General features: G+C 45.3%; 1 protein-coding gene across 2 annotated transcripts in view; it reads left to right on the forward strand.

Annotated features, from left to right (window-relative positions):
- Positions 1-2,157: 2,157 nt before the first annotated feature.
- The window catches only part of NUAK1 (NUAK family kinase 1), a 52,200-nt gene continuing 39,907 nt past the window's right edge, over positions 2,158-14,450 (forward strand). Inside the window, exon 1 of one of the 2 annotated variants that reach the window (XM_068944093.1) lies at positions 2,158-2,460. In XM_068944093.1, the coding sequence (XP_068800194.1) occupies positions 2,158-2,460 (303 nt within the window). Of the gene's footprint in view, positions 2,500-14,450 lie in introns of both variants that reach the window. The other variant, XM_068944094.1, reaches the window with a different exon arrangement.

Consider the following 14,450-nt stretch of genomic DNA (forward strand, 5'->3'; position numbering starts at 1 on the left):
AGGTAGCCTAGGCACTGCTCTATTTTATGTCAGCCGGCAGGAATGCAATAGCACTTTGGAGTATTAAAATAAAAATAAAGACCGAGGGCTACTGATGTAGTCTGACTGCTTACAAAGGGAAGACCACCGAACCTCCATGCTTTCCATCATTAAAGTAAAGGACGGAGTTATAGGAGGACACAGCTCTCCCTTTTGTGTAATAACAGAGTGAGGTTTCCCCTACCCTTTTTGTTTTGGAATATCTAGTTTGTGATGCACTCTGTGGAAGAGAGGTTAAATTTCATTCTTCAGGGCGGAAGCCAATATCTGGCTCCCAAAGATCAAGAACCTAATGTGGGAGGCATTACTTCTCCTCTGACCACTACAGGATTCTTCCTTTTCTTCCTCAAAACGGCCAGCACGGTGCTCACTTCTGTCAGAAACAGGACACTAGACACTAGGCACTAGACAGACTTTTGCCTAGAGCTAGTCAGGCAATTCTGCTGATGCTAAAATGAAGGTAGAGAGACTAATTACATAGAAACCTGCGTTTGCAAGTTTATCAAGTTAGAGGGGCTAAGGCTATAACCTCAGAAAAGTATGTTCCTGATCACTATCTCAGTAAGAAACCCGGAGGAAGTCTAGCCTCCCGCACCAGCCTGGCACGCTAGAGGTGCTGAACAAGAGACCTCACTGTGTCTGGGTATCACCCCATCGTGTTGACACCCCTGAGTTAGCTGCCTCTGACAAGCCGGAGCTTTTACTTGAGCCAGCTAGTCAAGTAGGCTGAGCACACGGAGCGACGTTTGCATTCATATTACCCCAGCAGGATGCAAGGATGGGGTTAGTAACTTCTGGGCCTGAACGGCAACCGCAAAGCTGGACTCGGGATTTCAGAAGGTCTATACGTTCCCTCTGCAGAACAGACTGTACCTGTACCAGCTGTAACCTGTACCTTAAAGACTGTCCGGGAGAAGGAGACATAGAGTCAGGATTTTCAGATGTAGGCCTTTGCATCTGTCTAGCAACCTACCCGTTGAGAAACGCTGAAGTGATTCCACGCCACAAAAAAAAATTTCCCCCTTCTGCTAAAACAGGGACCATCAATCTTCCAGGGTCACAGAGCTGGGGAGGGCTTCTTCTCTAAAGGAAACATCTGATACATTTTAACCCTGGCGATAATTGATGTGCCCACATTGGTTTAAGTTTTCGAGACGCCTTTGCAAGAGAAATAACCAGCTTACTTTGAAACCAGGAGAAGTGTAAAATTGACACTCATTCGCATTTCAAGGTTCCTGAAAGCGGAGGTGAGGGCTCTGTCAGCTCCAGATCCTGGCCCTGCGTTGCGCGAAGGTAAAAGTCACGGCACGGCTTGGGCCTAGAGAGGTTTCTCGCAGGTGGAAAACCTCCCGGAGCGCCATGACAGAGCCTGGCCCCTGCCAAGGGCAGCCAGGGGCTGGGTGCACCCGTGTTTTCCTGGGAGGTCTAATTACAGGGAAACCCCACAGGAAACCCTAGCCCGTTCGGCTACTGGGGAAAATTAAGTGTTTTCTGGCCAAAAATAAAAATAAATAAAATAAAATTCTAGATCTCAGCCGGGTAGTGTTTTCTTTGGGCCTCTGTCCAGGCCGAGCGCACCCGCCCGCCCGCACCCATCCGTCTCCCTCGGGCGGCTGGGTGCGTGGGTGGCGGGGTGCCCACCCGCCAACCGCCGCCGGGCCCACGCGCGCGTGGGCCTCCCCTCTGCGGGCCCCACCTGGGCGGCCGTTGCCCAGGCGAGCGGCAGGGCGGCCAGGCGCCCCCCCCACCCCACGGCGGGGCCAGAGGGGCCGTTGGGCAACGCCGCCCGCCGCCATCTCCACAGCCGCCCGCCGCCGCCGCAGCACAAAGGAGGCCGCGGCCGGGCCGTTGCCGCCGGGGCGCGGCCGCCAGCGCCGCTCCCCCCACCCCCCGGTCTCCCCTCCGGCTGCTCGCTCCGCACGGCCGCGTCCCGCGACGCCAACGGCCGCGGCGGCACCGCCGGCTCCCCGCGGAGCGAGCGGCCGCCGGGGCGGGAGGGCGGCGGGGGCGGGGAGCCGGGGCGCCGCCCCCCGCCCGCCCTGGCGGTGGCGGCGCGGGGCTGAGGCAGAGGCTGCGAGGCCGGCGCGGCGCTCACACCCGCGCCCGCCGCCGCGGGGCATGGAGGGCGCCGAGCCGGCCGCCCGCGGCAGCGGCAGCAGCAGCAGCCCCGCGCAGCCCCGCCGCCTCGCCGGCGGCTCCGGGGCGGCGGCCGCCGCCATGGAGGAGCCGCTCGCGGAGGCTCCGCGCCCGGAGGCGGCGGCGCCGGCGGCAGCAGCAGCCCCGGAGCCGAGGAAGCAGCAGGGGGTGAAGCGGCATCACCACAAGCACAACCTGAAGCACCGCTACGAGCTGCAGGAGACGCTGGGCAAAGGCACCTACGGCAAAGTCAAGCGGGCCATCGAGAGGTTTTCCGGCAGAGTGGTAAGGAGGGCTGGCCGGCTGCTCTTCGTGGTGGTGTTGGTTGGTTTTTTGTTTTTTTTTTAAAACATTTATTTCACAATAAAGCCGATTTTGAGGTATCCTGGGAGAGACCCGTGGCGGGGGGTGGGGGAGACATCCCCGAGCCGGTCCGCCGCGGAGCCTGCGGCGGGCGAGAGCCGCCCTGGGGCCCGGCCCGGGGCCGGTGCCGGTTCGGAGCCGCGGCCCCTGCGGGAGCAGCTCCGCCTCGCACCCAAACGCGCCTTCGTTTGGGTCCAGTGTTTTGAGTGCAAATCCCAGAGAGCCAAAAAAAATTTGTGGGGGGGGGGGGGGAGAGAGAAGGTATTGTAGTTACACATCAGTGCTTTTAAAAATGATGTTTTATGAATGGAAAAAGGAGGTGGCTTATTGTTTGTATTTTTACACCTGGGCGCACCGCGCATAGTTGTTCTTTCCCGACTGGAAATTAACGCTTTAGTGAGACCTGTCGCATTCCCCAGCCAACCCGAGCAGCTCACAAAGCACCGCCCGGATGTTAAATGTCGGTCCTTAAACTGAAAACGCTGTGATTCAGTCATACTTCTGCGACCTGAACTTTGCTGACACCTAAGAAAATTGCAGGGCCTGCAACCCAGCCCCGTTGCTTTTTACGATCCCTCTCACTGCTCAGTTGTGCCGGCTGGCTCAAGACTAAAAGCAGCCCCGAGGTTGTCCTGTAATAACTCAGCCTCAGCGTTTCCTCGTTGGTACAGTGCTCCAGCAGAGCACAAAAATGCAATTGAAGAAATGTACACATTAGTCAGAGTTATTGTCATTTTTCCTTCACTGAAATATGCAACCATTCACAGAGGACAAGCGAATGAGAGGCAGGGATTGCTTTAAAGACTGCCCAGAGAAAGAGATGCTTTTCTAAAGAGCTCTTCACGCAGCCTTTGATAATGAAGTAGACTAATTGATTTTTCACTAGACTTCATATAAAAGCAAGGCATTTTCCTACTGACATTACAGGTTTTGTTTCATTTATCATTTTTTTGTTTCGGTTGTCTGCAAGCTCAACACGCACCCAGAGGCAGAAGCAACTGTAAAACAGAAAAAGAAACTGGAGATGCAATGGGTTTAATAAGGGATATTTACTTTGCAACTGAATATCTTTGTGTCGACAGTGAAAATGAGAGTTTCAGCCAAGTTGTAGAGTCATATCATGTATGCTTTCAGTTTATTAGCTCATGTGGAGGCTGCCTAAAGAGAAACCAGAGATGGACATCTTTGCACATGCTCACTCCAAGTGTATGATTGTTAAAGTTTGCTGTCTTGGCTGTTTTACAGTTTCAGGCTCACAAAAGCTCCTAGGCTGTATTATTTAGTAAGTATCATTTTATAGGTAATAACTTTGAGGTGGATTACACAATCTAGCAAATAAGCGCATAGATTGAAAATACCTTTTTTAAAGATTTGATCAATTGAAAAAAAAATCAACTGTATTTTAAATCAGATTTGGTTTTGGGAAGGGCTCTCTCAGAAGAAAGGATGTAGTGTAGACTTATCTCCACTCTAAGCTAACAACGTATCTGATCTTTCCGTATTTTGTTAACTGTCAAGCACTTTAAGCTGTGCAGCTAGTGATACTTAGATGATATGGTCTGAGCAGAATTTATGTGGCTAATATGATCTTGGAAATGGAGAGAGTGAAAATCAAAATACTCACAGAATCTTAAGTGCGATAAAAATGTAACACCCACTCTATCAACTGGTATGTAGAAACTAAACATATCCTTATGGGGGTGTTAGTTTTATATAGTAGTAATATAACCCTTGGCGTATGGCACGTCATGATTATTAACTAGTCTACAGTCAAATTCGGGGGAAATGTTTCTGTTTGAACTTCCACATCTGTGAGTGTTTGTAAAATATCCACATTTTGTCTGTTTACAGAATAAAAGCTAGTTGTCAGGAATCCAGCCAGACCTAAGCGAATAGAAAACATTTCTTGTTTTCTGACAGTTTCCTTGTCTGACTGTTACAGTGAGCATTAATTCCTCCCCTGAAAATTGCTTTCCGTCAATGAGCAGAGAGCACTGACAGGACGATTGGTCAGAGAGGGACAGAGTTCTCCTTCAGGTTTTGTCCTTCCCTTCCCTTTCTTCTCCTCTGTTCTTAGTCACCAGCATTTACAGTGTGAAGAAGTTTGCCTAGATGCTGCGGTGTGTCCAGCAGGGGATGCACAGAGAGAGCAGTGTGGCAGGCACCAGTCCCACCGTGACTTCCAATGCAAATTGCCTAAAACCAGAAGCTAGGTAACAGGAGTCCCAAGGTCACTCTAGTCTAGTCTGTTTGCTTCTCGTTCTGCTACTGGTTTAGCTAATCATCTCTTTCTTTACTCAGCGGTAAGCAGATATTTGAAGCTGTATAGTAACAGATTGCAAACCTGGACCTTGGAAGCAACACTGTGTTCCCAGTAGTCAGCCCTGTCCAAGTTATTCTCATATTTGGCCTTTCCGTGTTTTGTTCACTAACAATCTCTTTAGCTGCACAGTGTTTTGTAAAGATATTTGCATGGTTAGCCAGGCTTTTAGTATGAAACGTGAACTTTGGATTTGCTGCCATCTGTGTGGGTACAATAAACAGCTCAAGCGTGAAACAGAAGTGGGCAAATTTTGAGTTAATGAAATAAAAGGGTGAGAAGACAGTTCAATCCAAGGTGGTTCATATATGCTTTAGTCTTGTGCCATTCAAAATCAATAGCAAGATCCCTGTTGACTTGAATGGAAGTAATATTTGGCACTTTTCAACAGGGTATGTTTATTCCAACTGTTACAGTTTCCTTAATTTTCCTTTTATCTCACTGAAATGTGATCGTAAAGTTTCCTGCAATAAAGGTCTAGGGTAGATTGTAGTTTGTTTTTGGAAACAACGTATGTGAATTTGTGTGTTAGTTACCACAGTGACCGCAGACAGTTTTACGTGCTGCACGAAGCAGTTAAAATAATGCTCACCGCATGACGTATGAGGTGCCCAATTTTGCCAGCAAGATTTCCTTCATTAGTACTGGCTCAGTATATACTGGGTAACTTATGATACTTGAAATGAATGCACCTGTTAGTAAGTGTAAGGATGAGGAGATGATATTGCAAGCTTATGAAGTAGCACTCATGTTGACATTTGTTTTCTCTGCTTGTCACCTTGCACATGTTAAACCAAAGAACTGAACTTTGGTTCATGTTATGCGTTCAGTATTTGTTAGCCAAGAAATTCAGTTACACTTATGTCAGCGTAAGATCTGCTGGATATTGAGGATTTGCTGGGTATCGACCGTCTCTTGCCATTCGCATCCAAGTACACAAAGAAGGTAGATGCTGCTCGATTCTGTTGTGAGCAGATGGTCCCGTTAGAGTAAATACTCTTTGCAGTGCAACTCTAAATTACAGATAGGCATTTCCAGTCTTTTTATCTGTCTTTTTCTGTTCCGAAACTGTATAGAAGGCAATGCTTAGTATTGCATGGGTACATTCTTGTTAATCTTAGCAAAGCAGTATGTCGCTCCATAAAATGGGGAAGACACCAGGTGAAAGCAAGCCTGTTGTGCTGCCTGCAGCACTTGCAGCAGAGCTGAGCTCAGTAGTTTAATACCCCGGCCTGTTCGGGAGTCGTTCCTTCTACTTTCCAGCGTTGGATGTGGAGCTTGCTAGCATTGCCTGTCGTTCTTTATAACCTTTCACGAAACAGCCAGCGTTACCTGCTTTTCCTTTCAATTACCATCTGTCCACAGGACAGATTTTTCCGCTCTGCGAAAGCAAGGAGCTTTTCTCCCTTTCTTTCCTGAGATTGCACTTGGGAGGCGATAGGGAGTAGCTGTGGGGGCCTCTGCTCCCCGCGTTACGTCCCTCTCTCTTCCTCGGAGCCAAGACGTCTTTTCTTCCTCCTCACCAGCAGGTGGAGGAAGCACTATTCTTCTCTAGCCATTCGTCTAGCAAGTTAATTATTTTGGGAATTGATGCCAAGCTACAGCCCAATATGAAAAACAGGCATGTGCGTATTTGTGCGGGCGCATTACAATTAGTGGTGCATGTTATTTGTCTTGTTTGGATAGAAATGCAGGTAGAAGGTTATTGCCAGATTAAATTGGTTTCTAAATTAATATTTTAGAGGAGAAAAAAAAAAAAAGCCTTAGATCAACAGAACTATTTTCATGTGCAATTCAAGTGAAAATCTTCGCTTTGAAATAACTCTGCTTTGTGATGATTTGGGAAATCCACACAGGGTTTTTGAAACTCTGAAACAGAAACATTATATATTGAAGGAAGACTTTGCTTTGCTGATTGTATTTCTCTGTGTTATGGCAAAACCAAAACATGAATTACAACAGTCACAGCTCTGTCACGTCAGGAATTAACGCCTTTTTTGCCACGCAACCATCTGTTTGTTTGCAGTGTGGTTTTTAAAAATTCCAAATGACGAGATAAAAATGTGCTCGCGGGTCACCGGGGACAGTGAAAGCCGGGCAGGACGTTTGTCCCAATTCTCTTGTTACTTTGCTGCTGCCATAAGGAGGAAGGTGGCTGTCTGCTGCTTTCAAGCGCTTTGGCCAGGAACCTCAAGCCTGGTTAGCCGGCCGTACGCTGTGATTCAGTGGCTCATTACTGATCGCCTGGACACACGTTCTCCTTTTTTTTTTTTCTCAGTGTATCTCCCATATGAGGAACTGGAAGTGTTCTGGCAGCCTTCAAGACCTGGACTATCCCAGTGAATAAAAAAAGTTATGTTAGAAGCGTGTTCATGTTGCAAAGTCAAACATTCCACACATAGAAAATGTCAGTATCCCTCTCTTCCCTCTTGCACATGTGAATTATCATATGATTTTAATGACGTGATCTACTTCCATTTTTTTCCTCATAACTTCTGCTTCCTTTAGCACGTGGGCCACTACTTCGTGTTGATTTCTATCTTGGTCATTCAGTATGCATCTTTTGCAGAATCGTGTCCAAATCGGGCACAGAACTGTTTATTCTTTGGAGATTTTCTTTGCTGTTTTCATTAAACTGTCTTCCTTTATTGCAGACATGGTGGAAGTATCTACTCAGCACTGCTGTGATGTGAAGTGCTTGCACAGTGCTTCGCACAGCAGGATCTTGATTCGTGAATGTGACTTCTACAGCTGTGATAATACACGTGAATAATAGTAATAATGGCTTGTATCACTACCCCCATTTTATACATGAGGAAGAAAAATTTGTAGATTAAAGCCAAAATCGTCAGAGGTATCTGCTAGTTTTGAGTGCGCAACCTAACACCTGATTTTCCAGACATGTAGAGTATGTAACATCAGAGTCTGACAGATGACAGCTGAGCGGCAGAGCTCAGTCTCTCTTCCTTTTCACAATCTGCTCTCTCTCTTTGCCTGGAGCTTTCGTCCCTGTATGACATGCAGCGTCGCTCTTCGTTCCTGACCTCTTTGCACCGCGCTTGTGCTGGTGCCTCTGCCTTTGTTCTGCGTGCCAGTGCTGTGACCCGCACGGAAGGTGTTGCTTCGTGCACCGCTTTGCAGCGCAGAATCCGTGCAGGCTGCAATGGGTCCCGCACGCACCTCTCCAGCCACCTAACAGCTATATGTGGCCAGAGATCCCTCAGTGGAAGGGGGTTCTTGCAAAACGTATGTGGCAAAACCTAACTGTTTTTTTTTTTTTTTTTCCTGGAGATGTGCAAACTGTTCTTTTAGAGACGCATAATGTGGCTAAATCTGGACACGTTTTCACAATGCTGGTAAAGAAACGTTCCTGAAACTTTGGTTGTCTTCTGTACAATTTGTACCAAAGCATGGAAATTCCAGATCTGGAATGAATGGAAATTGGAAAGAGGATAGGGGCTTGCATATAGGTTTGTTGTTAATTTGTTATTTGTTCCATCCCTAGTTATTAGCTGTATTCTGAGACTCTGAATTAAAAAGAAAGGTAAAAGAAAAACACCAGATTTACTCTCACGTGATTTGTAATGAATACTGTAGGCTTACTACGGTAGGAGTTACTGTCAGGTTGTAAAAAATTACTACGTTCAGTGTTCACATGCATGCTTGTATAACTGAAATGTCAAAGAAGAATTGAACTTCAAGGAAGGAACTTCAGCAGAAATTACTGATTACAGCAGGGTATTAGGTGAAAGACATTAGTCCAAAATAATTGTATTCTGCGCTGAAAAGTCCCATTAGAGAAGCAGTTTGATTCAGAGGAATATAGTTCAGTGGTATAAAAGTCTGAATTAATGACTAGCCAGTAAGGGGTCATCAAATATATGAGCTTGTCAAATCTTTTACCAAATTAAAGAACAGCATGTTCTTCCTCAGCCTTGAGTGGACGTCAGGTAATATTCCTTCAAAGATGTTGGAGTCCTATATGGGTGGACGAATTGGAAGGTTTTGAGGGCCTATTGCTGCTTTTTTCATTAGATTGAACAATTTGCAGCAGGTCAATTAACTTTCCTGTGTCTCGGTGTATCCCTTTGTGAAGGGGTACTACTTAATGTAGGGAAGTTAGATTAATTAATGGAGCAAATTTGGGCCTGGTATGTAGCCGCTGTGATCCTACTACATTTGAAGTTTGTAACGGAATTTGAGCCAATGTTTATAATGCAGTCCTCAGCTTAAAACACTGTAAAATGCCTAAGCATTTTTACAAATGGTTTCTAAGCACCATATGTGAGAGAACTCAACAGAATGGAAATTGCTTGTACAATGTCTTTCATTAGATATAGATAAAATATATTGCGTTTTTGGTGGCATGTGTTTTAAAAATTATTATTATTTTTTTTAAGAACCACATTGTGGATTTGACATGTGGAGACAATTATTGTATATATTGTAGTTCGGGGTCATACATATTGAATAAAACCATTTGGAATGTGCAGTTCTTGCTAGCAATTGTTTATCCTTTATAAAACTGTAATCGCAGTTAGTCTGTGTTTTGTCTGGTAAATAAATAACTGGAGAGTTTTTGCTGGATTGAAGAATTGGGAAGAGGCATGTGGTGGCCGCAGCAGAGCCGAGGAGGAATGCTGTAGGTGGGTTAAACAGTCCCAGGTATATCAGTCTTGAACACAGGCAGGTCAACATGAGTAAAGGTGTGATAATTAAAATTTAGAGCATAAGGGGCACATTTCCAATGCTATATACCAGGGATTCACCCACACAGTCTGCCTGAGTGCTGACTTTGCCTTGATGCGGGCACCTCCCTGGCTGGTGGCAGCAACAGGAGCCTCAGTCCCCAGCCTCCTGGACCACACTTACGTACCATCCGTCTTCCCAGACCAGGAGGCTTGCGCCATAGCATCCCCTCCTACTGTACAAGCAGGTTCCTCATGCGAGGACATCATTGTTTTCCTTGCTGTCCTCTTGCACGCTCTACCTATGTAAAATGGGACCAAAACCATGTTTTCTGCCTTGGCCCTAGCTGATGCTTCTGAGCTAGAAGTGCAGGTGTGCCTCCAGATGTGGGGTGGCAGCAAGAAGTGGCGGTAGCCGCTGCCAACTCCTTGTCTGCGCAGAGCGGCTGGAGCATCCACAGCTCCTGATGTGTCCAGTAGCTGCTGCCAGTGCCCAGCTCTGACATACAGTTTTGATGGTTTGCGTGCCAGCAGGGATGTGCATATTATAGTGTGGTAGTCTCTGACCTACACAGAGCATTGATGTTGTCTCTTGCTTGCCTCCTTCATAAGTCAGGATTTGTCCCTAAAGTGCCCAGGCGTGCACCTGATACTTTATAGAAAATATTATTTTTATTACATCCGATGGGTCAATGTGCTTGGAATAGTTGGTATTTCGGGGAAAATGTATCTCAGATGAAAAGGTCTGTTACTAAATATGTAAATGATATTTGTCAGTGTTTCTCTCAAGTGTCTTCTAACAGATGTGAGTACCATGTGTGTCCATTTAATAAACTAAACTCAAAATAATTTCCACTTTGGTAGATATATGACAAATAGCTGGGCGGGGGGGAGGGAGGGCAGGGGCTGAGGAGTGAACTACAAAGCAAGGTAAAAACTGCATATGTGTGCTGTTACATTTGATGACCAATTCATTAAAGCCATAAGTGTATCCAGGCTTTCAATGGTGTTCTCCTGCTGTTGCTTCCTGTACTCCCTGGCTACAAAATCAGTCTCTATGGCTCTCATTTGTCTTACCCACATGAAAGACTTTGAGCATCTGCAAGTTATGATTTGAGAAGTATCTGCTTTTAAACAGAATATATTTATCACCATGTCTTCTCAGACAACATGGTACATTGTATAAATTAGAGGAGCCCAGACCTTTGAACACTAGGGGGCTGGGTGAGATATTGCATGAGGCTGTGGTGTCTGGCCATCCTGATCAAACAGTCTGGACCCACACCAAAAATGCCAGATGTTGGATAGATGTAGAGGCCCTCCTGTAACCTGTACTACATGCTACAATGGGGGATGGGTGGAGGGTGCCAGACTCTAGCTGTCTATTGCTGATACACTGTTTAATGGTCTCATTTTAGCTCAGTGTTTTTCATATTTTAAACTAATCACCATGGATCTCGATCATCCTGAACTAATCACCTTAATTCATTGTTTTAAACTAATGCAATACTTAAGAGTCTCCTAACTCTCCAAAGGCAGATTGCATTTGCTACTAGCTTTGATGGCTTACAAGATGTCAGCCCTTAAAACTGTCACTGGCCCACAAGTGGATACAAGTCCTGGATCTTGCTCAAGTGTGATTTTTTTCAGGCTCTGTTCTTACACATGGAGGAGAATAATAAAATACGGTAATGCCTAGTTTCTTATAGATATTAAACAAAAAAACCCAAAACAGTGAAGCAGCTATGGGAAAAGGGCTTGACGTGACTGGAATGTTCAGAAGAGTCCTGGCCAGTTGTAGGCGAAGGCAAAATCACAAACGAAGTGGAGGTTATTTAGTGGTTTATGATTTATTTCTTGGCTGCAGAATCTTATTCCAGTGACCTCTACTAACCAGACCGAAAACTTTGTTAAGAAGACAGTTGAGGGTGTTCAAGTTAATATTCGACCAACACAACTATTAATTTCTGGGTGATTCTTCAGGCTTCACTTCTAGCTCGCTACCTTTCCCACCTCACCTCAGCCCCATCTATAATAGAAAACTCTCCTCTTCACAATGCTACTCACTTCATCTTCCTGCTCAGCCCAGATATTTTTCCGCAACTCCACTCAACTCTGTATGGGTCACTTAACAACCCTCCTTGTTCCCACTACACTGTTTCAGAGTGGGCCAAGGGCAGTTTGGGATGCTGTGGGAGCAAGGGGAGAGGTCTTGCATGCCGCGTGGAGCTGTCTCTAACACAGCATTAACGCCGGAAAGGCAGCTCCCTCCCTATTGCCTTGCCTTCTTCAGGGACATCTGCCTGTGGTGAGCCCTAGATATTGTGTTAAGCCCAGAGGCCCATAGCTACTCTGGCCCTGCTGCTGGCATGTGGGACAACTTAAGCAGAGACACTGGAGGAGCCAAATGTCTTTGCTCTGAGGTCTGGCTGCTTGAGGGACTTGCAATTATGCTAATGTCTTGCTGTGATAGAGAGCTGAGTCAGCATATTTGGGTATAAGCACTAGTGCCTTGGAATAGGGACAGTAGTTAAGGCATATTAGACTTAAAAAAAAAAAAGAAAGAAAGAAAAGAAAAGGATTTCATTGTTCCTGTGAAAAGATATTGTTCCAAGTTTGGAGACTAAATTTAGCCATTCATGGATAGATCAGAAAGATTTGAGTCCTGCTGTAAATGGAAATCACAAAGCCTCCATATCACGTTTCCCACGCACAAAAAAGCGATTTAATCTCTGTTACAATTTCTAATCTCCACAAAACCCCTGATGATAAATGATATCTCCCTTTACTTGAGATACAAGTGTTATTTAAAAAGTGAGTATGAGTATTTTTATGATGCTGATCACAAAAGGTAGCAACGAGGATTGGATGAAAATATCTATTTGATCTGTGTGGTCCTAAGCAAACGTTCCTTTCTGTTAAACGCAGTGTTTTGTTGTCACTGATACAAAAAGATTAAGCCTTTTGCACACAAGTTTCATGGAGAAAGTTTGCTAAGCGTTTGTTAAAAAACAACTCCTATGGCATATTTTTGGAGTTTTCATTTATTTGTTTATTTTTGCCATTGCATTCTGCATAAATCCAATCTAGTAACTTCTAGAATGGAGTTTGTGTCTGTTGCAAGGAATGAATGCCTGTTAGCCTATCTGGTAGTCCTGGAAGCTAGAGCACCTGAAGATTTCATAAACTTGAAACAAAGTCATTCTTAGCAGTGATTTCAGAGGGGCTGTGCTACAGGTCATTGTTCCTGCTGAAACGTTTTGGCACAGGAAAACGTTGTCTGGTAGGAGAACACAGAAGAGTGAAACCTTCCTGGTTGTTGAATGCTCTAACCCTGCATGCTCTAACCCTCTAAGCCTAGAGCATGAAATAGCTTCAAATTAGTATAAGACAAAAATGCCTGTGAAATACCTGCTGGAAGGCAATACTACTGCTTGAGCACAAGGGTATTTAAGATACAGTAGTAAGCAGGACATTTGGACCTATATCCGTACTTGACAACTGTAATGTGATAGTTAGGATTAGCTAGATTTGGGGGTGGCTTAGTTAGAGTCTGTATATATTTTTATAATTCACTTGGTTCTCATGCCACGAATAGATTTGGCATGGGCTTGGGTGACCTACATAAGGGTACAACTGAGAGACATCCACATTATCCACATCATCCACTCAGGAAGATAAATTTTTAACCAAGCCTATACATGAGTCATACAGTGTCCTTTACGCTAAGCTGCCTCTTCCTTTCGTGCAGTTCAACTTTCCCTCATTTTATTTATTTATAGGCCTTTATGTGTCATTCATCACCCTACTATCGGAGCACCTCTCATAGCCTTACAGTTCTTCTGATCAGTATGTAGAATTATTCTCTCCATTTTTCCAAAGAGGAAATGAGGTAATATCTATACTTAAATGTCGCATCAGCTTAGCTGGGTCTGCTAGTCAGCTGAAAAAGTTGCAGCCTAGGCCAGCCCGGGGTGAGCAGGAGCTGAACGGTGGGAGCAGTTCTGGCAAGCACGGATATCCTTTCCTGGTAATGTTTTCTTTGGAGTGTTGAAATAAGGTGAAATAGAGCAACACTCTTCTGTGGGTTTAAGCTTTGTCTCCTGTAGGATTCTGTTGTTATAGCTGCAGTTTGAGCACCGAGGGGGTAAGTGGTTTCCCTGAGGTTTCCAGAGCTTCTGTGGCTGAGCTACCACAGCTTCAGTGCTTCACTGAGTCTAGTCTTGTGTTAATGTGTGTAACCATCTCTCTCTCAGGAAGGTAACTGCTAAAGTAACATCCTCTTTCATACTCTAGGGATGTGTCAGAAGTGATGGTGCCACCTTTTCCTCCAGGCTGTTATATATCTCTCCCGTTTGGTCACCATTCCATGCCACTTCAAGTCCTTAGGACTTGGAAAGAACAAGGGCCTCCAGCTAGACTGTGCGGTATATTTACATCGAGGCCATGGACTAGCCCTCTTTTTCAACAGCGGGTTTATTCTGTGTACACTATGAGGATTTGCTCTCCATCTCTCTGTTTCTGTGAAACAAATGTGTTCTCTCAGTTCATCCTGTCTGGCATTTCATTATGAAAATGTGTTCTAATGGGACCTATGAAATGCTTCATTGTAGATTGCGTATTACTAGAGAGGATTTCGTCAGGGAAAAGAATTTCATTCTGTACTTTAACCTCCTTCCAGCCTTTCTCAGATGAAAAGAAAACTCTGTAGCCATGACTGTAACTGGTTATCATTATTGGATATCATTATTCACTCACTTGGAGTGTAAAGCAAAAAAAATCACATCCCTTGTGATGTGTCCGTGGGTAAAATGCTGCTCACAGTTACATTAACACTGTTGTAAACTGAAGAGTAGAATTTGGCCCTTTGTCTCAATTGAAATATTTGGTTAACACAAGCAAGG

This window comes from Struthio camelus, chromosome 1 (assembly GCF_040807025.1).
Source record: "Struthio camelus isolate bStrCam1 chromosome 1, bStrCam1.hap1, whole genome shotgun sequence".
Taxonomy (NCBI): Eukaryota; Metazoa; Chordata; class Aves; order Struthioniformes; family Struthionidae; genus Struthio; species Struthio camelus.